Below are 27,615 nucleotides of genomic sequence, written 5' to 3' on the forward strand. Positions count from 1 at the left end.
ACAACATGACAAAACATTTGTAGTTCATGAATACTGTCCTGTCCCCAGAAGTCAACATTTTTTCCAGAAAAAAGTATCTTAGCTTTATACATTACCTGTATCTGTGTGTCTCCTCTTTCAGCCAAAAACTTATAGTATTGATGTACATCCCAATCTAAGAAGTCATTGTTCGAACTCAGATTTTCTGATTTTTCCATCAGTCTCACTTTTTCTACTGGCATTTCTTCATTTTTTTCTAATTTATCAGCAACTGTTAATAAAAATGACAAGACAAGAGTTGACATAGAATAGTGGTATTATATTTAGCAATTTAGAGATTATTAATGTGGATGGTACATTACATAGAGTTTCATGAAATTATGCAAAAAACTGGTTAGCCAAATAAAGTTGAAAGATGTACCAAGCATGTTCTAGCATTGTTTATACAGTGCTAAAGTCAGGAAAAATGATGGTATCTGCCCCTGCCACCTAGATCTTTTGTAGCAGGGGCAATGGAGGAAACATGAAAAGCAGGCCATTGGATTAGCAAATTGAAAAGACACTTAAAAGGGCTGATGACAAATTCTCATAACAACTACAACACTTAATGTAAGACTGGATTTCAACTAACAAGTTGAGAACTAAAAATGGACAACTGTAGAAAGTGAGAGCAGATGAAGAAACTTGTTTTATGTGAAGCAGAACAAAAGCAAGGAACTTGGAAGAAGGGACAGTGCCTAGATTTGCATTAGAAACTCCGCAGTTTCATTGGTTTATCCACTCATTATGTCATGTAGATGGAAGGCCAATATGGGCTGGCCTGAGAAATGACAACCATGTTTATCAAAATCACAGTATTCCTGACAGAAATCTACTGGTTATTGCTGCATTTATGCAACTTCCATAAAGATGATGTGTATGTATTTGAGGAACTAGAAGTAAAATATGGGAATTACTTTCATAATTTCAATATTAAGGTCAATAATTCTTGGTATGAGCATAGCAATAAATGTCATTTTATTGGTGTTGCATTAAGAGTAAAATTGATAAATGGGAAAGATAGCATGGAAATTAATAATACAAGATACTTCAATTTGGTATATATTACTTTCAGATATGAAAAGTTGGTTTTCCATTTTTCTTATAAAATATTATATGAAGGTTACTTTATAATTCAGAGAGAAAGAATATCTTTATCCAGGCAAATTAAAGTTAAAGTTGAGAATGTGACTTTTAAAAAATGAACAGTGTTATAATTTAACAAACATCAGTGAAACGTTGGGAGTTCAAAAAACATGCAGTGAACATTTTAACATCACTGTTAACTTTGCCCCCTATCTCTGCCCTCCCTCCACTAGTACACTGAAGAGCCTCATCAGTTCCCACAAGAAATTTAGTCATCTCTTTTAAACAAATAACAATATGTGGCTTTCAAGTGTATGATAAAACCTACCACCCATGCTTCCAGTTGATGTGGGGCATGTTCAGTTATAAAGAGGAAAGTGTTTGGGCAAGCTCATAACTCAAATGGCTGAACAGGTTTTGCCTCTAACTTCAGTGAAGAAATATAGGTGTCATGAGCTATGGCTATGTTGGCTTGGTTTAAAACTTCTATGGAGCCTTAAATGTGGTTCTCTTTGGGTTTATAAGCTTGAATGTGGTTTGGGAGAACCATGTTTGAGGCTACCATAGTTGTGGAGCTTCTAAAGTTCCAGTGTCAGATTAGTTTCCATGATTAGGGCAAGGGTACCCAGTAGAAATTTGTCTGAGGTATAAGTTTGCAGTGACACAAGGTAGATGCAGCCTCCCTCATGCCATCAGAGATTGTGCTCCACCCCTTAAACTGGTGGCACTGGCTGGAAAGTGGCATAGCCAATTATGTCCAGGGTGTGTCTAGAGTCACTTCCTCTTATGAAGATGGGGATGCCGAAATCAGGCTTCTAATGGAAATTGTCTTAGAACTTTAACTATGATGTCCCTAGAATGTTTCCAAAATCTTATTATAACTACTATCTGAAAATACACAGTATTAATGGAACTCATGAGACTGCAATACTACATAGCTTAAACTCTACCATTAGATATATGTGCATAGCTCCTGTAGAAGATCTTAATAAAAGCTGCATCTGAGAGCAGAATCGGGTGCAATATATATATATATTGTGACAGACCCAGACCAGTGGGGTACAGGAGTCTGGTAGAGGGCAAATATACTGGTCACTGGATGAGTAGTTTTCTGTTCCCTGAGTGACCAGAGAAGGGGCCGCACTAGAGTAATCAGGAACCTACTAGAACCAGTTAAGGCAGGCAGGCTAATTAGGACATCTGGAGCCAATTAAGAAGCTGCTAGAATCAATTAAGGCAGGCTAATCAGGGCACCTGGGTTTTAAAAGGAGCTCACTTCAGTTTGTAGTGTGAGAGTGTGAGGAGCTGGGAGCAAGAGGTGCAAGGAGCTGAGAGGGTATGCTGCTGGAGGACTGAGGAGCACAAGTGTTATCAGACACCAGGAGGAAGGTCCTGTGGTGAGAATAAGGAAGGTGTTTGGAGGAGGCCATGGGGAAGTAGCCCAGGGAATTGCAGCTATCATGCAGCTGTTACAGGAGGCATTATAGACAGCTGCAGTCCACAGGGCCTTGGGCTGGAACCTGGAGTAGAGGGTGGGCCTGGGTTCCCCCCCAAACCTCCCAACTGACCTGGACTGTGGTTTCTTCCAGAGGGGAAGGTCTCTGGGCTGTTCCCCAACTCACATGGTGAATCTCTGAGGCAAGAAAATCTGCCAATAAGTGCAGGACCCACCAAGATAGAGGAGGAACTTAGTCACGATATATAACCAGTTATAAATGAGAAATTGTTTTTTCTTCACTTCACATATTATTTTTCATTTGTTCTAAGATGAGGTATGACAATAGTAATAACATGTGGATTGCTTACTGAAATATGCCACTTTCCTGTAATTAGTTAGTGCTGCTTCACAATTTCTTGGAACATTGATTCCGACCCAGTAACGGTATCCCTAATACAATAAATAACAGATATTTTTCTTATTCTTTAACCTTTGGATTATTATATAGAGAACAAGAAATAGAGCTGCCAAATATATAATTTACAAACCAAAATCATCTGGGCTATCAAATTTCCTCCAAGACTTCCAAATGTATAATAAACAAGTGCCTAAAACATAGAAACAAAAAATTATACAAGGAATGAAAAAAACAAAACCAGTAGTATTTTTGGTAAGTCCTTTCTTTAGTTTTTAAAAGCGTATCACTTTTTATTTTTCTTACCTTGGCTTGATTATACTCCATTCCTATGCCATATGAAAACATGAATCCTAAAGCCTGCAGATCCAAAATAAAATCACATGTCAGTACATTTATTTATGTGTGGTCATTCATTTTGTTTATACAAGTTGAAACAGATGCTGCCTGTTTGATTTTATTGTATGTAATTTCTTTTCTGATTTGTGAGGGGCTTTTAAGAGTTAAAACTCTTCTAACTGGGGTTATGAAGTCTTCATTTAGTAACTTGCTATAGTGCTTTGCTTTTTTGTTACCAGTCAGGTGAGCAGGTTAGGCTTGTGTGAAGCATGATTCAAGATAAGATTAATCTTAGATAACTGTTAAAAACTAAAGAAAACTATATTGGTTATTATTTTGAAACTTGTCTAGTTGAACTACCAGAGAAAGTTTCCTCCAATAAGGTGGTATCATTTTATTTGTTAAGAGCCATGACCTAAACTGAAGCACCGAAACCTTGTTTCATGGTTTATGCTGGAGTAAGCAGCACCAGCTCAAATCAATTCTGACTAGCAGTGGTTTAAATTTTTTTGACACAAAATTGGTTTTGACAAAAACAAATTCTATGGGAAAAATTTCATTTCTGAAATTTTCAATATTTGGATTTTGTAAAATCCAAAAATTTCCATAAAAAAACTAGGGACAAAAATGGGGGGGAAACTTATTTTTTTGCAGTGGGAGAAAGAAATCATGTCATGACTAGCTCTACTTTGCACACCAATTCACAATGATTACACTAGACGGCTTGTTCCTGTAGCTACATGTCTGCCCCACCAAAAAAAAGGTAGTTTTCCTCAGTCACCTTATATGCCCTCTACACAGCACCTCTGTCTTGTTAAAAGTGCCACAGCTGGGCCAAGCTGTAGTGTACTGCCCCTTACTGATTAACAACTCATTTCTGTGCAGTGGCTGATGTTGGAAGAAAAATCCAAACTCTTTCTCTCCTTGGATCACAGAGAAGAAACCTTATTTTTACTTGGTAAAATAAACATAGAAATACATGGGAAAACAAAATAAATCTAAGGAGTGAGACAAACTGGTTTCCCTTGATTTTTATAGCTCACTACGCAATGGATTGGTAACCCTCTCCCAGCCATCTTAAATTCAGAACTAGGAAGTTATGGGAGGGCCTAAACTAAAACCCATGGAAAAAGGGTTTAATGTGGCTCCACCTAATGAACAGTCCCTGGTTTCCCTTCTGTAAGTGGGGGAGGAAACATAGCAGTATTTCTGTCCTCCTTTCAGGAACAGTGAAGAAACAATGCTTCTGAGTCTTTTAAAAGAATACAAGGGAAAGCTGTATTTCAATACTGTATTATTCATGCACCATTTGTACTACATATCCCGTCCATGAGAGAAGGATCACAGAACATGAAAGAGGATACAAAATTAAAAGGAACATTCCAGGGTGTTAAATGGGGAAAGAAATGTAATTCCTATCCTCCCTGACCTTTTGAGCTCTGCTCTGAAGAATCCCCAAAACACAAAGGAAATACTCCTCTACCCCGATATAATGTGATCCGATATAACATGAATTCAGATATAACACGGTAAAGTGGGGGGTTGGGCTGCGCACTCGGATGGATCAAAGCAAGTTCGATATAACGCGGTTTCACCTATAACGTGGTAAGATTTTATTTGGCTCCCGAGGGCAGCGTTATATCGGGGTAGAAGTGTATATGGTGAGGCACACTGCTGCCTGAGAGCCTTTTCTCCAAGATCCTGGATAAATGAGACCCTCTCTCCTCTGACACACACATGACCAGATTCTGGTGTCACTTATGTCGGTGTAAATCTGTGGTAACTCATTTAAAATCAACAGAACTAGTCTGAGTTTAAATGGGTCTAACTGTAATCAGAATGTGTCTCACAGTGCTTCTTAAAATACTACACCAACCTGCCACTCTCTTTGGAATTCTAACTTTCTGTGATTTTACTAAGGAAACTTTAGTTATTTGATAATATTTGATGGTCATGGCATTTTAGTCCTTTTTAATATTGGCTACTGTATCATGATAGGAAATGCCTCTTATTCCTTTGAAACTTTTATAGATTAGTTAAAAAAACCAGTTTCTGTGAGAGACTGGAGTGGTCTATCTGGGCAGAGGATTCAGAAAAAACAGCGTTATAGGGTAATTTACCCAAGTGGTCGAGTGGCTACAATAACTTTTCATTTCAGTAGCTTCACCAAGGAGATGAGTCTCTCCCGAGGCTTCAAAATATCCAGGCCCTGAGCCTATAGAGCAATGGTTCTCAACCAGGGGTCGGAGGCCGTGAGCAGGTTTCAGGGGGGCCGCCCAGCAGGGCCCAGGGCAGAAAGCTGAAGTCCTGCCACATGGGTTTGAAGCCCAGGCCCTGTGCCCCACCACCCAAGGCTGAAGCCAAAGCCTGAGCAATGTAGCTTTGCGAGGGCTCCTGTGGCATGAGGCCCCAGGCAATTGCCTTGCTTGCTACCCACAACGCTGACCCTGGCTTTTATATGCAGAAAACGTGCTATTGTAACACAGGTGGGCCATAGAGTTTTTATAGCATGTTGGGGGGGCCTCAGAAAGAAAAAGGTTGAGAATCCCTGCTACAGAAGGCTAAACAGGAAAGTCATTACGTTAAATAACTTTTAAACAGGGTGGAACAATGGGTTTGGCTGTGACAAATGTTGTTTTTAAAGCCATGCAATAAAAGGAGAAAAAGTCCCCGAGGGAAAATCTATGCCCATTTACCTGGAACATGGATAGCACAAATGATTACCATACATATGGATTTGGGGTACTGGTAATCTGTCATGTCTGTAACTTGGTTTCCTGGAGTTATGTGAACACTGTCCCTCTGCATAAAGGGCCAAACTACAGTAGGACTGGGAAGTCAGGATGATGCAAGTCTATGTCTGTTTATGAAGGGAAAGTCTTAAGGCCCTAATATGGCTAAGAAACCATGTTACCTAAGGACCGAAGTCAATGGGAGTCTTTTGACTGACAGTAATGGTCATTGGATTGGGACCTTATGTGACAAAAACTTGAAGTCTTTTACCTTCACACAGTTCTCCATATTCAGAAGTCCTTTAGATGAAAAATGTCTAGGGATAATAAGAGCCTTTGGGATGTTGATGCATCATGGACCCAAAAAATGATCCTTCAGTGATCACACATTCCCCAGGATGGAAGAAGTGGGAATATCTTTTTGATAAATAGCAGTATTCGCTTAAGTCAGATTTATTAAATCTATCCATCCATGCAAGGCTCCTATCACCTTGATAGCTAAGCTCCAAAATTCAATGCCCAACAAAGCTGAAATTGAATGAGCTAAGTAAATCTTCATATTTCATTCTGCTGAGAAAGATGCTTCTCTGAAAATAAGATCGTGCACGAGGAATATTTTGGATATTTTTGAACAAATGGCCCAGACATAGCTGGATACTGAAATGTGTAATGTCTCACCCAGTAAAAAAGTTCAGATAGTGAAAGACCAAATGTTTTCATTTAATATGATCTCACAAGAGAGCCACACTATTGGCCAAGTGACAGACTGACACCTCTGTTCTTCCACTCTCAATAACTTCAGTTCCCATGAAGAGGTGCATTTAAATACTCCCTGAAAGTGGCTGCTACTAATTCTAGGCGAGTCCAAATGATGCCATTGACTTAACTGGGCTTTGGATCAGTCCTTTAAAGAGTCATAGATCCAGCAATGAGTAGCCAATGAAGCAGATGCTTCATGGATAAGACTGTAAGAAAATCATGGGCTGTGATTTTGTTGTGGAAACTGCAACTTTTAACATACACCACAACTTTTAATAGTTGCTGCAAACTTGAGTGGCATTGTGATCCTGTGCACCAGGTCACAACCTCACTTGTTCACAGTGTCACAACAGATGGAGAGGAGGCTGGGCCAAATTTGAGTGAGGGGTGTTGTAACCTGGCACACTCAAATTTGTCCCCACACCAAAACTGCGAAGTTTACATTAAAATAAAAATTGGAACATTATGAATAAACAGTTTCAGACATAGAGACAAAAAACCAATCCCCTTATAAAGCTCTAAATGCAAGAGATGATGCAAACAGTGTAGAGTCAGAATGTATATTCACTCTATGGGAGAAAAGGAACTGGCAGATAAGCTGTGTGTATACACACCTTGAGGCACATGCATGGACTTCTTTTTTACAAGGGATCTTGAGTTTTACGATTTACCCTAGTTAATCAACTCCCAAGGTCATGAGCATACAAGACAACCTGGGACTGCATAGTGTAGCTCTGCAGTAGACATGTAGCTTTGGAGAAATGCTAGTTCTATTTTAAAATGACTTAACTCTATCTGCAGTAATTCATGTTTATTCATTAAATATTTCAATTCTAACACCCTCTTATTTTTAAAACGTGATTGTGATTATTATTATACTTAATGCAATCTCACGATTTCCACTTTAACCTCCAATTGTATTTCAGTCCCTTGGCTGTAAAATTTTTGTGATGGGGACTAAAACATTGCATACATGCTTTCAGCCCAAGATCAATTTAATTTCTGTACATTTTGAGAATAAACTTATCTTGTGCATTTGAACTAGGAAAATACGTAATTGGATTGTTTAAATTATTTTTGCTTCCTGACATTCTAACTCAAAAAAAAAAAAAAAGAATTTTTTAAAAGTGTTACATGTTTACACTAGTGATTAATGACAAGTCATATGGCTAATTTGGGAAATTTCAAATTGTTACTGTGACCAAGTCATCTCAGGCTGCGACAATGAGGCAGTATGATTAGTGCCCAGAGAAAGGGAGTACCTTGCTTCACTCTATAAGCAGAGGCAGTAAATTATTTTTTGTCAAAGTCCAAAATTCTTGGTCAAGGTATAATCAAGGTCCAGATTCCAGAGAAAATAAAAAAAAACACAAGAATGATACTAATAATAAGTAAATAAAATTTTGGGGGGGTCTGTTCAAAAGCATCTGGCAGTCCAGATTTGGCATGCGGTCCACCTATTGACTACCTCTGCTCTACAGTGAATGCTCATTTCCAGAATGGCTTTGACAGTCTCCAGGATGTTTCAGATTCAACTTTCATCAGCCAGAACGGTACTTCTAAGACACGATGACTTTGGGAGAGAGGGGATATCGAAAAAAGTAAAAACTGGAGGGCGGCTGAGAACTATGTCCAGTGAGATTGGTGGGTGAGTGAATGGGTAGGTGGGTGGATGGGTGAGTAGGCGTGAGAGAAAGAGAGAGTTGAGGGGGAGAGAGAGTAAAATAATTTTATAATAAAATCAATTACTGTAAATGATACATTTTTTCACCATATAGTTAAAATATTTTAGCAGGCTTACTGCAAACATTCAAAGGTTACCTACTAAATTTAAACAAAACGCTCTTCTCAGATCCACATGGTGGATCATGACTGATATTCTGCTCTCCCTGCGCGCACAGATCTCCTCTCTTTTAAAATCTGATTTTCAAAGATGCCGTTAGAATAATCTCCATATAAACAGGTACTAAACCTATCAAGGAAGTCTACAAACTAATTCACGATTATAAAATATGTCTTTGACAGAAACCTAGGACCCAAGAAATTCACAATTCAGCATGATACTCTCCCATATCCTCCAAGTATGTTTGGTGTTGAATTATGCTGTTTAATGTATGGTCAGTGGCTAATAAATTTTACCATCAGCCATGATTTAATTAGGGATGAGAATTCCGGCATAGCATCGATAACTGAGATATGGCTGGTTGAAGCTTCACCATGAATAACTGGCCGATGTGATTTCCACTAGGTATTTAGTTCAGTATGAACTCTGAGAAGGGACTGTGAAGGGGTGGCTGTGATTTTTTTTATATCCAATGCAAGACATAGCAGGTTACCTGCTCTAAGGCCTTGATTCAGTAAAGTACTTAAGTATTTGTTTATAGTTATGCATTTGTGTAAGTGTTGTGTGAGTTCAATTGTGGATTAAAATAGGATCTAATAGAGTGTGTCCATCTAAAGTATGAGTCACAGGATGACATAGGAAAGGGCTTAATGATAGTTTACAAATGTCCCTTCACCTAGTGCTTCCACAGTGCAGAGGTGCTGGTGAATATGCTTGGTGACTTCAGGGTCCATGCTGACGATGATTCTTTTGGACTGGTTTATAGCCATTAATGTCATCTGATTACTATAAGGTTGTCCCAGGTGTTTTCCATTAGGTACTCTGGCCTTGGAATCTCTTAATCTATAAAATTAGTTCTATGACTTAATTCTCTCCTTAAATAAATAAATGGAAGAGCTGTGGGACCTTAGCCATTTACAGTGCTAGACTATGGCACTGGTCCAAGACAGTAAAACATCATACTTTAAATTGTAGCTATATTTTTCTCTGATACCATTTATGGATTGATCAATTATTTTAATAGGATTTACAGGATTCCACTGGATTTAAGCACTAATCCTAATGTGAGCCAGTGCCTGCAGAACAGCACTTACTTAGATTGAATATTGTGGTGAAATGATAAATGATTTAATGTGTTTCAGAAGATTCGGTTCTCTTTTGTAGAGCCTGTCACCATGGAAATTAGGCACTAAAGAAGGAAATTCAACAAACAAAAGTCAATAAAATGTTAACATGAATGGATCTTGAATTTCATCTTGATGAACTCTAGACTCTGGCTTTCCCAAGAAGAGCTAAATTCAAAGGTGGAGGCCTTCAACTAGCACTACTACTGCTGGCCCTTTGAGGGGTGGGATTATGTTCCTCACTCTAGCCCCTATAATCACTAGTTCCTCTGTAAATTCCAGGATAGAGGAAGCTCTGATGGGAACTGAGCAAGATGGGAAAGGGTGGGGGAACAGCACATGCTGCTACAGCCATTTTGGCTTGCACCACAAGCTATTACAGCAGTAGGGAGTCTGCTGTAATTTTGAGTTGCTCCCAAGGCTTCCTGGGTTATGCAAGGAGGGGCATTTTGGCTCCCATAGGAGCCCTGAAATCAGAGGGTGCAAACATGGCTTAAAGTCATGCTCATCTTGGGTTTTGCCTTCAATATTGCACCTGCAGGGAGGAACAGCACAGGAGCTGACAGCAAGCACTTTCAGATGACCATAACTGCTGTGATGCTCTGTACGGTCAGAGGAAGCTGAGATGTCTTGTGGGGTGCCACAGATGGTGAAAGGCATAACAGATCATTGCTACTATCTTGGAATTCAGGAGTATTATTGGATTTAATAGGACCTTGAGGCTGCCTATTATTCTGATGAAAGTTGGGAATACCCCATCAATATACAATGCGAACACTCTTATACTTATTGATTCCTCTTGCCAGCCAGTATCCTTCTTGGCTTGCATAGCTGCCAGTTTCCTTTTCTGACACAAAGATGAATGGAAATAAAGAGTAAGAATGTGCCATCAGTGCAGAGGGAACAACAACAAATATGAAGGTACAATTTCCATTCTAACCCTTGTTTTCAACTGCTGATAGTGTATCTTTCTGAAACTTTCAACTTCTGGGATGAAATTTGTCATAGTTTTTTGTATGGAATATAAACATAGTTACAAGATGGAACCCTGAAGGACATTACAGGTAGGGTCCTTCACAGAGGATGAGCAGCTCCACAATAATACTCTATAGGATTTCGCTGAATCGAAGGAGTGAATCCACAAAAGAGCTACTCTGCCCACTTTTGCAAGAGTCTACAGGTGTAGCAACAATATTTGATTGACAATGGTCAAAAGTTGCTCATCGATTATTAAAATTGTTTTCACAAGGACAACCTTTGATATCAATAGTTTCACTTGCATGCCATGACTGGTATGGAGCAAGAATAATGATAGATTAAGTGTATTGGGAGTTGATTTATTATGATCTTCTATATACTCTTCCCTAAAATGGGAGGTTCAAGACATGATTGGAAAAACAATTAATTTCCAACAGTCACTACTTGGGTCAGGGACTAACCACCTCTGGAATAAGCATGACTGGGCAGCTTGTCCTCTTGCTCTACCACCATTCATCTTACCTGAGAATTAAGTGAAGAGTTACTCACAGCAAACAAAACATTTGACTTTATTACCATGCTGAAGCAGTTGTAATTAATCAGACTACTTACACTTCATAGTGGTTAACACTTTCATTCAACAATTGCCATAGCACAGAAATTGAAAAAACCTTATCTCTCTGAGCAAGTTTTTTTATCATTGGAGCTCCAGCTTTGTCACTTTCTTGTGTCAGCTGATCTCTGAGGATAGTCCAGGATGAATGAGGAGTGAGGTGTCAAAATGTGACTATGTCAATGGCCACAGACAGCCGATTGTTATGATGGTTCCTTTAAACTAAGGGCTTTATTGCTCAGGATTTGAGCAAGACATTTCTCTTGGATAATTTTTCAATTTTAAAACTCCTTTGTGGAAAGATGTATGCAGAAATAGGTCCACCACCTCAGCAGAAGTGAGAAAATGGCTTAATCTCGCTATGTCAGATGTGTATTTCTAACTGTGGGGCAGGCAAACCAGCTAACTGGTATATGACCCATAAAAATTTAACAAGTGGCATTGCAATTGTAAACAAGGCAATCCATTTATGTATAGGTATCAAAGAAATGTTAATTAGGCTAGCAACCCCCAACTCATTCACTTTGTATTGATAAGAATCAAAGAATAGTTGCTAAGTGTATTTGTCTGTGTTTACCTAAATCCAGTTAGAAGTTTATAAATGTAACCAAATTAGCTTTTAGATCGGGGTGGGCAAAATACAACCCGCGGATCCGTCTAACATTTCTGTCCGTCCTGCCAGGCTCTTTGGCTGCCCCCTCACAATCTCCAGGCCGCTAAAAGTCCCACAGCGCAGCGGGGCACTCAGCCAGGCTGCCTGCTTGCCATGGCCGCACGCCGCTCACGGAAGCGGCTGGCTGCTGCTGGCACATCTCTGCGTGCCCCTGGTGGGAGGAGGCGGCTCCGCATGCTGCCCTCTCCCCCAGCATTGTCCCCACAGCTCCCATTGGCCAGAAACTGCCAGTGCTTGCGGGCACCGACAGTGCACGGAAACCCGTTGCTCCCCTCCCACCAAGGGGCGCGTAGAGACGTGCCAGCAATAGCCAGTCGCAGCTGCTTCTGGGAGTGGTGTGGGGCCACGGCAGGTAGCCTGACTGAGCCCTGCTGCACTGCTGGCTGGAAGCCACCTGTGGTAAGTGCCTCCCAGCCAGAGCCTGCACCTCGCACCCCTTCCACACCCCAACTCCCTGCCCCAGGTCAGAACCCTGTCCTGCACCAAACTCCCTCCCAGAGCCCACACCCCCTCCGTTAATATAGTAGAAATGTACAGTGTGTGATGACTTATCAAAATTCGTGGAGTGGCCCCCCTGCAAAAATTATTGCCCACCCCTGTTTTAGATGCTAAATCCTTTTCATGACTTAATTGCTTTACATTATCCAGGTGACTGTGTTCAGTTAACCTTAAGATCAAAGATGTGAGACACTGCAGGAAATTAATAATATTACTTCAGCTTATCTGTCCCTGTTATAATGAAAGATCGGCTAATTGCTTTATGCAAATGAGTATTACTAAATTACCTGTGTATGCATAAGAAATTGAATGTTAACTTTAAAGTGATGGGTCAGTGTGTCCTCAACAAAGAAGAACCTTCAGAGTCACATGCTGTGCTCAAAATACTTAACAGCCCACTTCAGCTATAAAAGAGAAACCTCCGGCCTGCTCTGGCATCTCTAGTCTGCTGAACTTTGAACAGGGAAAAGTTTAAGTTGTGGGAAAGAGATCTTCCACTATTTGGAATACCCTGGAAAATGCAGGGAAAGACTCTAACAGACTTTACATCTAAGCTACATTTGGATTCTAACCTTTTCGGATGATGCCAGAGAGACTTTTTGAAGCCAGCAGACGCATCTATCACTGCTACAAACCTGATATAAGGACCTTGTAAGCATTTGTAATGTATATAATCTTTTAGCTATTCAATAACTCTCTTCTTTTCTTAATAAATCTTTAGTTAGTTTACTAAGAATTGGCTGACATGATATTTGGGTAAGATCTGAGGCATATATTGATCTGAGGGTAAGTGTCTGACCCTTTGGAATTGGTAGAATCTCACATATGATGAATAGGGTTTTCAATAATCTCTCACTATATTAAACCAACGTGTCTAGATGAGAACCAAGGGCTGGAATACCTAAAGAGGACTGTGTTTGGCTTCTTGTTAATCACTGTGGTACTGCAGAAGCTCTTTTGTTACTGGCTTGGTAAATCTAATTATAGAATAAACCACCAGTTTTGAGGATTGTCTGTCCTATTTCTTTCAGTCTGCCCTGAGTGTGGCATTCTCAGTGTGGACCATCCCCAGCACCCGGTCACACTAACTCACAGGGGTGCTAGACCAATTTTTATAGTGGGAGTGCGGAGAGCCATTTAGCCAAACTGTAAACCCTGTATATAATGGAAACCACTTCAAGCCAGGTGTGTGGCAGCACCCTTAGTTCCAGAACCTATGCTAACACACTGTTTCTAGCCCTACTCCAAATATGAGTATGTCCTCTGTTTAGTTTGCGTAAGAAGCCACCTTGATTAGTCCCATTGTTGCCATGAGATTTGAAGCAAACACAAGTTATCCTTGACAAAGCTATTAAAGTGGCCAAGACAGAAATCTGGCAACAATGATATCCAAGCATAACAAGATCACAGTAAACGTATGTAAATATCACAGTGAGTGATGGGGTAGTCTGAGAATTTTTATTTTCGACTTCATTTTATTCCAGATATCTCTCCGTAGTTGAACACACCCACACAAATCTATCTTTGAGATCTGGGCACCTTTTACACCTGAAATTTGATACAAAGTGTGCCACACTGCCTTTGCTTATTTTGTCTTACATATCTCCTTTAACAAAACAGTCAATTCAAGGCCATGTGAATCATCCAGCAAGGTTGGATAATTATTGTTATATTATGAATAAAATCATGGGCTTTCTCTTGCAGAATTGGGTCCATTCGAGTGGTCCTGGTTATTTACTGCTATTATGTGAACATGGATTGGGTGTGCTATGGAGGTGGTAGAGTAAGTCCTAAGGTGATGTGAATCTTGCATGATTCTGCAGAGAACCTGAGCGAGGTCCATTAGGTTTGAAAGGAGTCCCATTAGTCCTTGCAGCTAGAAGACGTGGTCGTAAAGGGGTTTTACTCCCCTCCAAAATTCCTTCAAGTGACAACTGGTGTGTCACAGTGAAGATTGAGTAGCTCAAAGTTCCCCATCATGCAATGTTAAAATATTTTGTATTTTTAATTAAAACTACTGTTATCCAGCAGAAAGTTAAAATTCTGGACAATATCACTAGCTACAATTGCAACAACTAAACATAGTTTTCAGCATCTGTGTACAAATAGCCAAAGTTAAAAATAATCAAGTTACTGTCAGGTGGTGCTAGACTCAAAAATTAGATTTTAAAGTTACAGAAATAATAATGGAAAGCAGTATGTTGTTTCTAGTTAAACATTTCCTGGAGTTTTTAGACCCCCAAAATTGCACTTTATTCCTAGTGCGTGAGAAAGTTAAGCTGACTACAAACATACCAGTAAGTGACACTGATTAGTCTATTTCAATTGTGCAACATGAACAAAGTTCTAAAAACAATCAATCAACTTGTACAGTAAAAAGTAAAGTAGATTTTTAAAATTCAGTTGTAACTATCTGGTGCTACTATTTAAAAATGGATTTAACTGGAGAATGATTAAAAACAATTTTAATTAATACTTACCTGTTGTGTGGTCTCACATTATACCAACATATATGTAAACAAAGTACACCACACCTTACTGCTTTTCAAATATTAATAAGCTTTCCAGTTGAGTAATGTCCTATTCAAAGCTTTATACACTTAAACCCCCCCCCCCAAAACTACTTACAGTTTGGCCTTTATGAGATCCTTTTTCAGCCAAAGTCTCATATAATGTCACAGCTGCAGTTATATTTTGAGGACCATGATAACCAAACAGCAAAGCAGCAGCCAATTTCTCCATAGCTTTCAAATGTCCCATATCTGCTGCTTTGGTAAGGAGTTGGTAAGCTCTGATTCAAGAATATGAAATTCAGGTTTAATCATCTGATATTAATTTCTCCCCTCAAGTACAGTACCTGTATCTCTAAGAGGAGATTTAGCAACTAAAGTGTACTAATTCAAGAACTAATTTCTATTATGCACCTCCTGAAAGCTAACTAAAACATGCTTCTCTGGCAGCAGAGAAGTTTTAATTTCTTTCTTTGCAGCCACCCTTCCTTGAACAGTAACTTCAAATTCATGTGATTAGAGCTGGGTCAAATTTTTCAGATTAATAGTTTGCCAAAAAATGTAGTGCTAGCCAACCTGAAACTATTATGGTGAGGGTAACACTTTCCTTATAACTCACTTGTGATGCAGGAAACTCAGGGGCTAGAGTACTTTCCAGCAATACGAGAGACCAAAGTTCAACTCACTTCTCCATATCAGACGTAGAGGGAAATTTAACCCGGGTCTCCCCCATCCCACATGAATGTCCTAACTGCCGCCACCACCCAGAAAAAAAATTTTTTTGGATGGATTTGTTCAGCTGGATACAGACTTTTTTTTTCAATTCACTAGAATTTTCCCACAACTTTTGGACATGTTTTAATTAATTAAACTGATTTTATTTTTTTTTTTTTGCTGATTTGTATGTCTTTGCACTATGCTTTATCAATGTAGAATGCAAAATTCCAATTAAATGCAAACCAATCTAGGTAACTAAGCTAGAATAGAAATATTCAGTAATGCTGAACTTGACAAAGTCACTGTCGGTCCCAATCCTGCCAAAAGTGATGCCCAGGAATATTTTTCCTCTCGCAGGGTCTATCGATGTCAATGAGGGTCTGTACCAGGAACTGTACAATAAGATCAAACTCTTTATGGGATGGAGACCTAGACTGTAAACTCCTCAGTGCATGTTCTTGTTTGTCTTTCTAGCACAATGTTATCTTTATTACTGATTTAGCCCCACAAGTGCTAGAGTTCAGACTTACTCCTCTTTCTCTTTTTTGCTTTTGGAATGTTTCAGGATTTTGTTGCTCATTTTATAAAGCTGATGTCCTCGCTCCTCATTCTTCTTTCTCCTAGCCAGATCTTCTGCTATAGGTGAACACAAATGTAAATTAAAATGATCAAAAATTTAAAAATAAACCACTTTTTTTGAACTAGGGCAAATACTTTTCTGATACAGCTGTTGTGATTCCCAACTACATATGACAGGTTTATGTTTGAAAATTTTCTCCTTTAGATCAGTTTAGATTAGAGATTCAATATCCACTTGTACATGAGTGCAGGTAGTTGCAATCACTGATACTAAAGAAATACAGGTAGTCAAATGTCCCTGTCATTATTAGCATCCAGAATGCTGATAAAATCTTGGAAGATCTTCTGTATTGTTAGTTTAGATTATGCCAGGTTCTCTGTGCAGTGATACTTGGAGACAGATCTGTAGAAGCACTCAGAGTGCCTTAGTCTCTGATTAGAGTTGAACCTTAAGGCAGTATTGCTTACTGAGAGCTGGGTATTGGTTTTGGCCTGAAATTTATGAAAAAAGAGATTGCCTGCATTCTGTTTGTTACTCTTAGAATATACTCCGACTCCATATCATTGATTTCTTATGCAAGGGAAAACAGACTTGAAAAGCCCTGGACATCTGCTACTCTTCATCAGAGGGGTGACACTGGTGTTAGAAGAAGGGCCAATAGTTTACATAACTTAATAAGTGCTTTGCTGAATTGGAACCTAAATATGGGCTTAATTCCACCACTATTTACTAAAGCACTGAAGCTTGAGTTCCACTATCTTCAATGGAACCTAAGCATGTGTTTAAAGTTAAGCACATAGACCTGGTCTACACTGGGGGAGAGGGGAATCGATCTAAGTTATGCAACTTCAGCTATGTGAATAACGTAGCTGAAGTTGATGTACTTAGATCTACTCACTGTGGCGTCTTCACTGCAGTAGGTCGATTGCTGACACTCCCCCTTCAACTCCGCCTATGTTTCTCGCTCCGGTGGAGTACCAGAGTCAACGGGAGAGCGCTCGGTGAGCGATTCATTGCGTCTTCACTAGATGTGATAAATCGACCCCCGCTGGATCGATCACTCCGGAGGTAAGTTTAGACATGCCCATAAAGTGCATAAAGGGCCATCATGCCTATGGGATGGCATTCTTCATAAGCTGTGTCAGATAATGGTCCCCGACTGGTAAATATGGATTCAGGGACATGAGCTTATGAACCATGTAATCAAGCTCTGGCTAAAGTTTAACAAGTCTCAGAAAATTTCAGAATTTGTTTTAATGTAAGACATAAGCTACACTATCTCCAGTGGACAAGGTTATATACTAGGGGTCAGCAACCTTTCAGAAGTGGTGTGCCGAGTCTTCATATATTAACTCTAATTTAAGGTTTCGCGTGCCAGTAATACATTTTAACATTTTTAGAAGGTCTCTTTCTATAAGTCTATAATATAGAACTAAACTATTGTTGTATGTAAAATAAATAAGGTTTTTAAAATGTTTAAGAAGCTTCATTTAAAATTAAATTAAAATGCAGGGCACCCAAGGACCAGTGACAAGGACCTGGGCAGTGTGAATGCCGCTGAAAATCAGCTCGTGTGCCGCCTTCGGCACCCGTGCCATAGGTTTCCTACCCCTGTTATATACTGTTAAAATTTGGGCAAATTCAGAACTTTATATTAGGGCTGTTTCTTACAATCTGGTTATCATTCACTTTGGGCTATATTCTAGGTGTGCATGGTAGCCCTGCCTATAGTTAAGACTGACATGTTGCTTTATAAATCCTGTTTTCAGTTGCTTATAACTTTGCAAAGCTTTAACCATTTCGGCTGAAATATTCCATGCCAGGTATCTGCCTTGTGCTGAATTGTTTTGGAAATTTTCATCCAAAAAGGATTAGCCATTTCTGAGAACAAGGCTAGGGAAAAAATACATTGTCTCGCTATGTTTTAAAAAAATCATCTCCACCTCTTCTTGGAGAAGTTCTAGTGCTGCTGTGCTTTGGAGCAGCAACTTGACATTTGTCAGGGGCATGGTCTTTATGTCAGGGATGTGCCTCTTGCCATCTCCTGGGAAATCTGTCCAAATTTGGAAAAGTTTTATAAGCATTTGAAAAATTGCAGTTTGCACATCCTCAGAGACTTGAAAGAGCTGTGGAGCATAATTCCCTGAAGAATCCATCTGCTCTGAGCATTCTCAAGACCAAGGCTGTAGAGATCCGAACAGGAGTTTTCCTGTAATTGCAACAGTGTTGCTGGGGCTATGCAGGGTCAAGGACCAGTCACAGAAACGGAGGGTTGGAAGCCTGTCTGTTCTGTGCTTTCAGTGCTCCCCTGCTGGACCAGGCAGTGCGGGAGAGGAAACCAGCTAAACCAAACACAAGGAGGACAAACCCAGAACTGAAGAGGAGTGAAGAGAAGAGATTTGGACAAGGGGTCTGGGAGAAGGGGGAATGTCTGGAGGCTGTCTGGGTGCAGGGAGAAAGGGAAACTGGGACTGAGAGCTAGGTGAAGACACTGGGACTGGCTGGGCAAAGAGACTGAGATCCATGGGCTATGGGGTTGACTGGGACTGGGAGCCAGCACGGGAACTGGCAATGGGAGGGACTGGGAACCAGTGGGTTTGGAGAGAGATTGAAGTGAGGTAATGAATGGGGGGGGGGTTGGGACTGACTGGGCAAGGAGACTAGGAAGGGTTGGGGGTAGGAGGTGGAGGGAAGATGGATCTGGTGAGGAACAAAGGTGCTGGAGGAGAACTGGGACTGGCTGTGAAAAGAGTCTGGGAGAAGGAGCTAAGGTGAGTGGGGAGGGAGACACTGAGACTGAACATGGAGTCTGGGAAAAGGGATTGGCATTGGGAATCAGTGGGGATGGAGAACATGGGTGTGAGGGTGACTAGAGGCCAGGCAGTGGAGACAGATCAAGCAAGGAGCCAACACAGGGGAACTGGGACTTGCTGGGTAAGGAGACTGGGCACAAGGAGCTGGGGGAAACTGGCAATGGCTGGGTAAGGAGACAGGACTGGGAGGGGGAAGACTGGTGCGGTGAGTCTGGAAGGGGCAACTAGGATTGGCTGGGCAAGGAGACAGGGACTGGGATAAAAAGCCGGAGGAATGATGACTAGGACCAGCTAGGCAAAGAGAATAGGACTGGGACAAGGAGCCACTGGTGGGTAAAACACATGATTGGGACAAGGTTGGAGGAAAAGGAGCAGGAAACAGGCAGAAGTGTCTAGAGCAAACAAATGGAACTCAAGATTCTTGAGTCTCACCATTCCTCTGCTATTAGCAAATATCTGTGAAATCCACTGGCAAAATGTTTCATCCCTGTTAGTGCTGGTCCACAAAAAAATTACAAGATAGTGCTCCTATCATGTAATCTGTCAGCTCAAGTGGCAGAGGTCTGTGCCATGGATCTATAGGTCACAACCCTGCTGATGACCAATTTATCAATATGATAGAATTTCTGTTTTTTTTTTCAGTTTGTTTTTTAAAAGCCCAGGAAAGCATACACACAAAATATGTTAAAACATTAAAGTTGCAAAGTCAAGCACTCAAACTGGGAAATGCCAGAACTATGGTTCCTGTTCCACAGGAAGTGTGTTGTGGTAAGAGATATTTTGAATACCTTCAAAGTTTCTGGTCCTGCCTGAAGTGGGGGGACATTATCTGGGCTTGCTTTACGGGTGTGTGTGTGGGGGAAAGAGGTTAGAAGCTGCTGCAAAAAGGTGGGTAGGGATCAGCTTGGCGACCTGGGGATGTAAGGGCAGAAGGTTTAAAAAGGGGCAAGCCTGGCTGTTAGAAGCCCTTTCTTCATGCAGCAGGCAAGGCAGCACCCACCCTCCCTCCCCTTGAGGTGGCGAATATCAGGTTGGGGTAGGACCTACTGTGGACATTGCGCTAGTCACTCCCTTTTAGGGGTCCTGGGAAGGAATTTTTCCCTCATCACCATATTGGCTTAGATGGGATGGGTTTTTTTCGCCTTCCACACAGCGGTTTCAGGGAGGACCTATTATGGGGAGGAAGAAAGGGGGTTGGACTATATGTTGCAACTCATTTTGTAACAGGGTTGCCAACTTTCTAATCGAATAAAACTGAACACCCTTGCCCTGCCCCTTCTCCAAGGCCCCGCTTCCCGCTCACTCCATTTCCCCTCCCTCCGTCGCTCACTCTGACTGGGCTCTGTGGTGAGGCACAAACGAGGGGTTTAGGGTTGAGGAGGAGGCTCTGGGCGGGGGCAGGGGGTTGGAGTGCAGGAGGGGATGAGGGTTCCGACTGCAGGTGGGGGCTCTGGGGTGGGGCCGGGAATGAGGGATTTGGGGTGTAGGAGGGGGGGCTCCGGGCTGGGGCCGACAGGTTCGGCGTGCAGGAGGGGGCTCAGGGGTGGGGCAGGTGGTTGGCGTGTGGGAGGGGTTGTGGGCTCTGGGGTGGGGCCAGGGATGAGGAGTTTGGGATGCAGGAGGGGGCTCAGGGCTGGGCCAGGGGGTTGGGTGCAGGGTGCAGGCTACAAGAGGGAGTTTGGGTGAGGGAGAGGGCTCCAACATGGGGCAGGAGGTTGGGGTGCAGGAGGAGGTTCGGGGTGCAGGCTCAGGTGGCTCCTGGAAGCAGCCGGCATATCCGGAGGGGCCAGGAGGCTCTGCGTGCTGCCCACGCCTGCAGGCGCTGCCCCCACAGCTCCCACTGGCTGCAGTTCCCAGCCAATGGGAGCTGTGGAGCCAGCGCTTGGGGTGGGGGCAGCATGCAGAGCCCCCGTGGCTGCCCCTGTGCCTAGGAGCCAGATATTCTGGTCGCTTGCAGGAGCTGCATGGAGCCAGGGCAAGCAAAGAGCCTACCTTAGCCCCACTGTGCTGCCAACCAGATTTTTAGTAGCTCGGTCAGCAGTGCTGACCAGAGCCACCAGGGTCCCTTTTCGACCGGACATTCCAGTCGAAAACCAGATGTCTGACAACCCTAGTTTGTAAGTTGGGGGGGGGGGGCGGGATGTCCAGTGCAGGTACTCCACAGGGAAGGCATCCAGTGAACAAATAAATGGCCTGGTAAAGGACTTAAAAAGGAGATGCTGGTTAAGAGAATGGAACTGGGGGGCGGGGTGTTCAGGGCTCCTATGATTGGTATGGAGGGGAGCCATCCCCCTTTCTTATAGCCCACCTTAACCCTCGTACGAGAGCGGGTGGATGGAAGGTCTGAGCCACTGGTTGGCTGGGGAACCTGGATGGAAAATGAAGGGTGGGGTTGGTGGAAGTCCTGGGTAATTATTTGAATGAACATGGAGTTGCACACTTTTATCTGCTTGGTAATCCCAGACATCTAATAATAAAGTTGCGGCCTGATTAAATCCATATCAAAGTGTCTCCTGTCCTTCTTTCAGGATAGCCACACAATGCACTTCAATCATGGCCTGAAATACTTTTACTGTGCTGGTCCAAGGTCTCTTCTGAATAGACAGCTAATTATATTAAATCTTGCATTTGTTTTGAAAAGTTGACAACTGATAAAAGTGCTTTTTCAATGGATTTTTAATTTTTGGTAAAATCAATTTTAAACTACCTTTGTTTCCATAGCATTCTTAATCGGATGAATCATTTTTGCTTAATTAGTAGGATTTGTCCAATCATAAAAAATGTGGTAAGCTTGGACTTCAAGCAGTTCTAAATTTTAAAAATTTTCATCTTAAATAATAGCTATAACTTTAAACTTATTTATTCATAAATACATACTTAAAGTATTTATAAACATAGAAAAAAATGGATGACTTCAACAACTAAATTACCATACTCTTCTCTTACCATTCCTTTCCATCTGCTCCCTCTGTCTGCACCTTGCACACACCCCAAAAAGGGGAGAGGATAATTGTAGGTTAATATAAGGGCTTATTGCATTAAAGAAAGATGCAGTAGAGCTATTTCTGTTATGAAAAGTAGTAAGCTCATTTTATTTGATTGCAGTAGTTTAAATTCGCTTTCTATCAGGCCTGCCGACAGCAATTCTGGGCCCCAGGGCCATCCCTAGGGAGGTGCGGGACCCGGGGCGGAAGTGACGAATCTGTAACTTCTGGAGTCAACCATGCTGACCAATCTCACCGGCCTGTGGGCTCCCTCAAAGCGCGGGCACCCGGAGCGGTCACCACCAGCACCACACCTGGGAGCCCTGTGGCTTGCCTGGGCGATTTAAAAGGGCCTGGATCTCCTGGCTGCTGCTACTGCGGCGGCAGCAGCAACAGCAGCTGGGGGCACCCGGGCCCTTTTAAATCGCCCGGGCCCCTGGGCTTTCTTTGCCCCCCGTCAGTGGGCCTGCTTTCTATGAAGTAACAAGTCTATATTTCCCCATCCAGTATTGCAAATTTAGTCAATAAGTAACTTGGCTAAGAGATGCTATATAGAGTCACATCTTATGAAGACTTGGAAGCCTGTGGACATGCTTTCATTAAATTTTGTAATCTTACACTGCTACACCAGAAGACTGTGGGACAAACTGTATTCTTCATTACACTCGTATAAATCCAGTGACCTCAGTGGTGTCACTAAAGATTTATAACAATGTAACTGAGAGCAGAATCTGGTCCTCTATTTGTTGTTTTGGGCACCTTTCATAATGCAAGAATCATTGGTAGCTCTAATCCCATGACATTAATCAATTGTCCTAATTTATCTTCCATCATTCAAGACTGAAGGGCTGAACCTGTAACATTGAGCAGCTGAGCCTAGCCAGTGTTATAATCCTTTTGGAATGGGCTAAAAATCAGATGCTGCAGTATCAGAAAAAAATGTTGACTGTAATTCTAGAATTTCTGCCTAACATGGAGAAACTCTTACCATTAGCTATATCTAATTTTCCTCCAGAAGAGTATTTAATAAGAATCTGATTCTGCAACTATTTCTCTCAATTAATGATTCAGTGCACTTTACTTGCTCTTGCTCTTAACATATCACTATAACATTTTTAGATTCCCATACAAAAAAAATCCCAACAAACATAGTTAAAATGAACATTGCAGACATGTAGCAGTGGGTTGTGTGCACTTAACCTTTCAAAAATATTAAGCAAAATCCCAACCATTAAAACGCAAAATGCAGCTACGGTGGTACTTTACAAATAAGGCACCCAAACTAACTGAAGTCTGCCCAATAGTGATCTGGCCCCAATGCAGTCGGTCTGCTCTAAGTTATACCAGCTGGTAATGCCCCTCTAAGGCTGTTAAGCAGTCAGAGATTGCCAGAGTGCAAAGTGCACTGGCCACTGCCTCTCCAACCTTAAATATTCCCCCACCACCAAGGTGCTAGGACAGAGGAACTGAGAAGTATTGAGCCAACTATGTTGGGTTTACAGTAAACACACCCTCAACCCAGGAAAATCCCCCACTGGCTATTTAAGCTATCTTTCCAGCCTCTTTCAACCACAAAATGGTTATAGCAGTGGCCAGGATCTGGACCTAGATCTCTGCTAGGAGAGACCAGTAAAGTAAGTTTTATTTCTCTCCTATGGAAGCATTAGTAGACCTTTGGGTCTAATCCGAACAGCTTTAATTTTAGGTACCTAAAATGTACCTCCTGTCTGAGCCGCTTCAAATTCTTCAGGAAAAATCCAATATTGGCTGGCTCCAGATGTAAACTATCAATTTTAATTTTAGAGACTGGGCCAAAATCAGGCTTATAAACAGAAACTCAGTTTCTATTGCACCTTAGAGAGACATTAAGGATTAATTACTAAGAAGAGGGGTCTGTCAGAAATTGGGCTCAGAAGGGAATTTAATCTGATTAAAGTATATAGTACTATATATTAAAAATGAGAAAAGATCATTGTAAGAACAACATAGTAAAGCTACTCCGTTAAAAGCAAATTATGATGCCAAGAAAAAATACCATCTCTACCTAGCCACAAGGCTCATTTTTTGTGAATATATGATGGATTATTCAAAATCAAACTTTTCACAAAAAACATCTAGCAAATAAATATGTTTTACAGATATAAAAATCTTCAGTGAATTTTTCAAATACTATCAAAGAAAATAATATTTTAATCTCAAAAAACCCAAACCATTCCTTCCATTATCATTGATACTTTTTACTTTGGTAAATGAGTATGAAAAGATTGCAGTTATTTTGGGTGAAGATGAAAATCAGCCTCTAAGCTCTGTATTTCATTGCTAAAAATAGATTGAACATAGTCCTAATTTTAGGGATACTTTAGGCATCTACTTAAAAGTTTAAGCACATTTCTGCATACTGATGGACTTCAGCACATGCTCAAAATTAAGTATGTGCTTAAGTATTTTTGCTGAATTGTGAAATTTTGACCCCAGTGAAATCAATCACAATCCTTCCATTGATTTGGATGAGGCCAAGATTTCACCCTTAGTGCTTTGCTATTATGAACATAATAGGACAGATTTTGACTCATGCTCTCCATGTGAGAGGGGTACTCCACACAAGGATCACCCCCTTACGGTGCAGAGTGAGATATAATTCCCTTTGCTTGCATTGTGAATACCATTTTTTGTACGTAACGTGTTGTGGTGTTTTCAAATAAATTAAGGATAGAACAGACATATTAGATCATCATTTTGACAGTCAACAGCAAACTGTTAATATTGCATTAACTAGAGGTAGTATGTGGAATGGACATGGTATATCACAAATACATGAGAAATCAGAAACCTTTCAAGCTTATTTAGCTTAAAATATTTACCAATAAATGTCTCTTTTAGAAAGCTTGTATAGTTCTAGTAAATGCTGTCTTAATCAAACACCACATAAGCTGAGGGAGTGTATAAAAGGTATGTACTTACAACCAAATCTATTACCTGGTGAAGAAAATGTATCTTGCATTGTTAATAGTTGACTTTCATTGAGTGCTTCCTGAAAAAATAAGTTGCATACATTTTTTTTCAAAACTGGTTTACTGTTTTTGATAAATCTTACATGGATATTAAGCTGTCTTTATTCCAGTATATTAATTACATTAGGGTTAATAAATGAAATTACATATGTGCTTTGTTGCAATTCTTTACCCACTTTTATTCTCAATACATATAATGCATATAAATTAAACATAGTCTTATTGTGTATGCTGCCATATGAGCTACTGAACCATACTTGCAACACATGTTAAACCCCAAATCCTGTAAATAAAACATTACCAGAATTCAGCGTAGCTAATTCTGAGAAGGTATGCATACATTAGGGTTGTCAAGTGATTAAAAAAATTAATTGTGATTAATCACATTGTTAAACAATAATAGAATACCATTTATTTAAATATTTTTGGATGTTTTCTACATTTTAAAATATATTGATTTCAATTACAACACAGAACACAAAGTGTATAGTGCTCACTTTATATTTATTTTCATTACAAATATTTGTGCTGTAAAAAAACAAAAGAAATAGTATTTTTCAATTCACCTCATACAAGTACTGTAATGCAATCTCTTTATCATGAAAGTTGAACTTACAAATGTAGTTTTATTTTCAAAATGCAGGGTTTTTTTGTACATAATTCTATGTAAAATTTTAGAGCCTAAACGTCCATTCAGTCCTACTTCTTGTTCAGACAAACAAGTTTGTTTACATTTGCAGGAGATAATGCTGCCCACTTCTTGCTTACAATGTCACCTGAAAGTGAGAACAGATGTTCGCATGGCACTGCTGTGGCCAGTGTCGCAAGATATTTACGTGCCAGATGCGCTAAAGATTCATATGTCCCTTCGTCTTCAACCATTCCAGAGGACGTGCCCATGCTGATAATGGGTTCTGCTCGATAACGATCCAAAGCAGTGCAGACCGACTCATGTTCACTTTCATCATCTGAGTCAGATGCTACCAGCAGAAGGTTGATTTTCTTTTTTGGTGGATTGGATTCTGTAGTTTCCGCATTGGAATGTTGCTCTTTTAAGACTTCTGAAAGCATGCTCCACACCCCGTCCCTCTCAGATTTTGGAAGGCACTTCAGATTCTTAAATCTTGGGTCGAGTGCGGTAACTATCTTTAGAAATCTCACATTAGTGTCTTCTTTGTGTTTTGTCAAATCTGCAGTGAAAGTATTCTTAAAATGAACATGTGCTGGGATCATCATCCGAGACTACTATAACATGAAATATATGGCAGAATGCGGGTAAAACACAGCAGGAGACATACTATTTTGCCCCAAGGAGTTCAGTCACAAATTTAATTAATATGAGCATCATCAGCCTGGAAGCATGATCTCTGGAACGGTGGCCGAAGCATGAAGGGGCATACGAATGTTTAGCATATCTGGCATGTAAATACCTTACAATGCTGGCTATAAAAGTGCCATGCGAACGCCTGTTCTCATTTTCAGGTGACGTTGTAAATAAGAAGTGGGCAGCATTATCTCCCGTAAATGTAAACAAGCTTGTTTGTCTTAGCGATTGGCTGAATAAGAAGTAGGACTGAGTGGACTTGTAGGCTCTAAAGTTTTACATTGTTTTGTTTTTGGTTGCAGTTATGTAACAAAAAATCTACATTTGTAAGTTGTACTTTCATGATAAAAAGATTGCATTATGGTACTTGTGTGAGGTGAATTGAAAAATATTTCTTTTGTTTATCATTTTTATGGTGCAAATATTTGAAATAAAAATAATATAAAGTGAGCACTGTACGCTTCGTATTCTGTGTTGTAATCTAAATCAATATATTTAAAAATGTAGAAAAACATCCAAAAATATTTAATAAATTTCAATTTGTATTCTATTGTTTAACAATGCAATTAAAACTGCGATTAATCACAATTAATTTTTTTGAGTTAATTGCATGAGTTAACTGCAAATAATCGACAACCGTAGCATATATCAATTGTTTGGGTTAAAGTCTACATTACAAACACTGTACCATGTTGATTTTCAGGTTAAGTAAAACTACGGATGCCAAAATTCATAGCAGCAAATTTCGGGATCATCAACAGGGTGCGTACTCAATGTATTTATTGATGATTCCTTAATAAAAAAGGAGTCATTATCATTTCCAATAACAGACCAGAGTCTTTTAGCTCAGGCAGTAGAAGCTCATGGTTTTTAGATTCAGAGATCCCCACTACCATATACTTATTACTCCTGGGGGAATTCTGCATGACTGTGTACACGCAGAATTCATGTCTGGTGCAGAACTTTTTTCCCCACAGAAAATACTTTCTGCCCCAGAAATGCTGTAGTTGCGCCTTTTGCCCACCAGAGGCCACTGTGGCACCATAAAAGTCAGCAGCATACTTCTCCCACCCACAACCAACAACCTTCCAGGCTCCTTCCCACTCCCTCAGCTCCTCCATTACCCCTGACTCCCCCAAGCCATTGCTCCACTTCTGACC

The 27,615-nt window shown here is 40.6% G+C and overlaps 1 protein-coding gene across 1 annotated transcript in view; it reads right to left on the bottom strand.

Annotated features, from left to right (window-relative positions):
- SEL1L2 (SEL1L2 adaptor subunit of ERAD E3 ligase) overlaps positions 1-25,148 on the bottom strand; it is a 47,235-nt gene extending 22,087 nt beyond the window's left edge. Inside the window, exons 1-7 of the mRNA XM_034764156.1 lie at positions 25,082-25,148; positions 16,274-16,379; positions 15,145-15,307; positions 3,264-3,317; positions 3,091-3,150; positions 2,911-2,992; positions 96-250 (exon numbers count right to left, since the gene is read on the bottom strand). Of these exons, the coding sequence (XP_034620047.1) occupies positions 96-250; positions 2,911-2,992; positions 3,091-3,150; positions 3,264-3,317; positions 15,145-15,307; positions 16,274-16,379; positions 25,082-25,121 (660 nt within the window). The 5' untranslated portion in view covers positions 25,122-25,148. The remainder of the gene's footprint in view (positions 1-95; positions 251-2,910; positions 2,993-3,090; positions 3,151-3,263; positions 3,318-15,144; positions 15,308-16,273; positions 16,380-25,081) is intronic.
- Between the last annotated feature and the right edge of the window lie 2,467 nt (positions 25,149-27,615).

Source organism: Trachemys scripta, chromosome 3 (assembly GCF_013100865.1).
Source record: "Trachemys scripta elegans isolate TJP31775 chromosome 3, CAS_Tse_1.0, whole genome shotgun sequence".
NCBI classification, from domain to species: Eukaryota; Metazoa; Chordata; order Testudines; family Emydidae; genus Trachemys; species Trachemys scripta.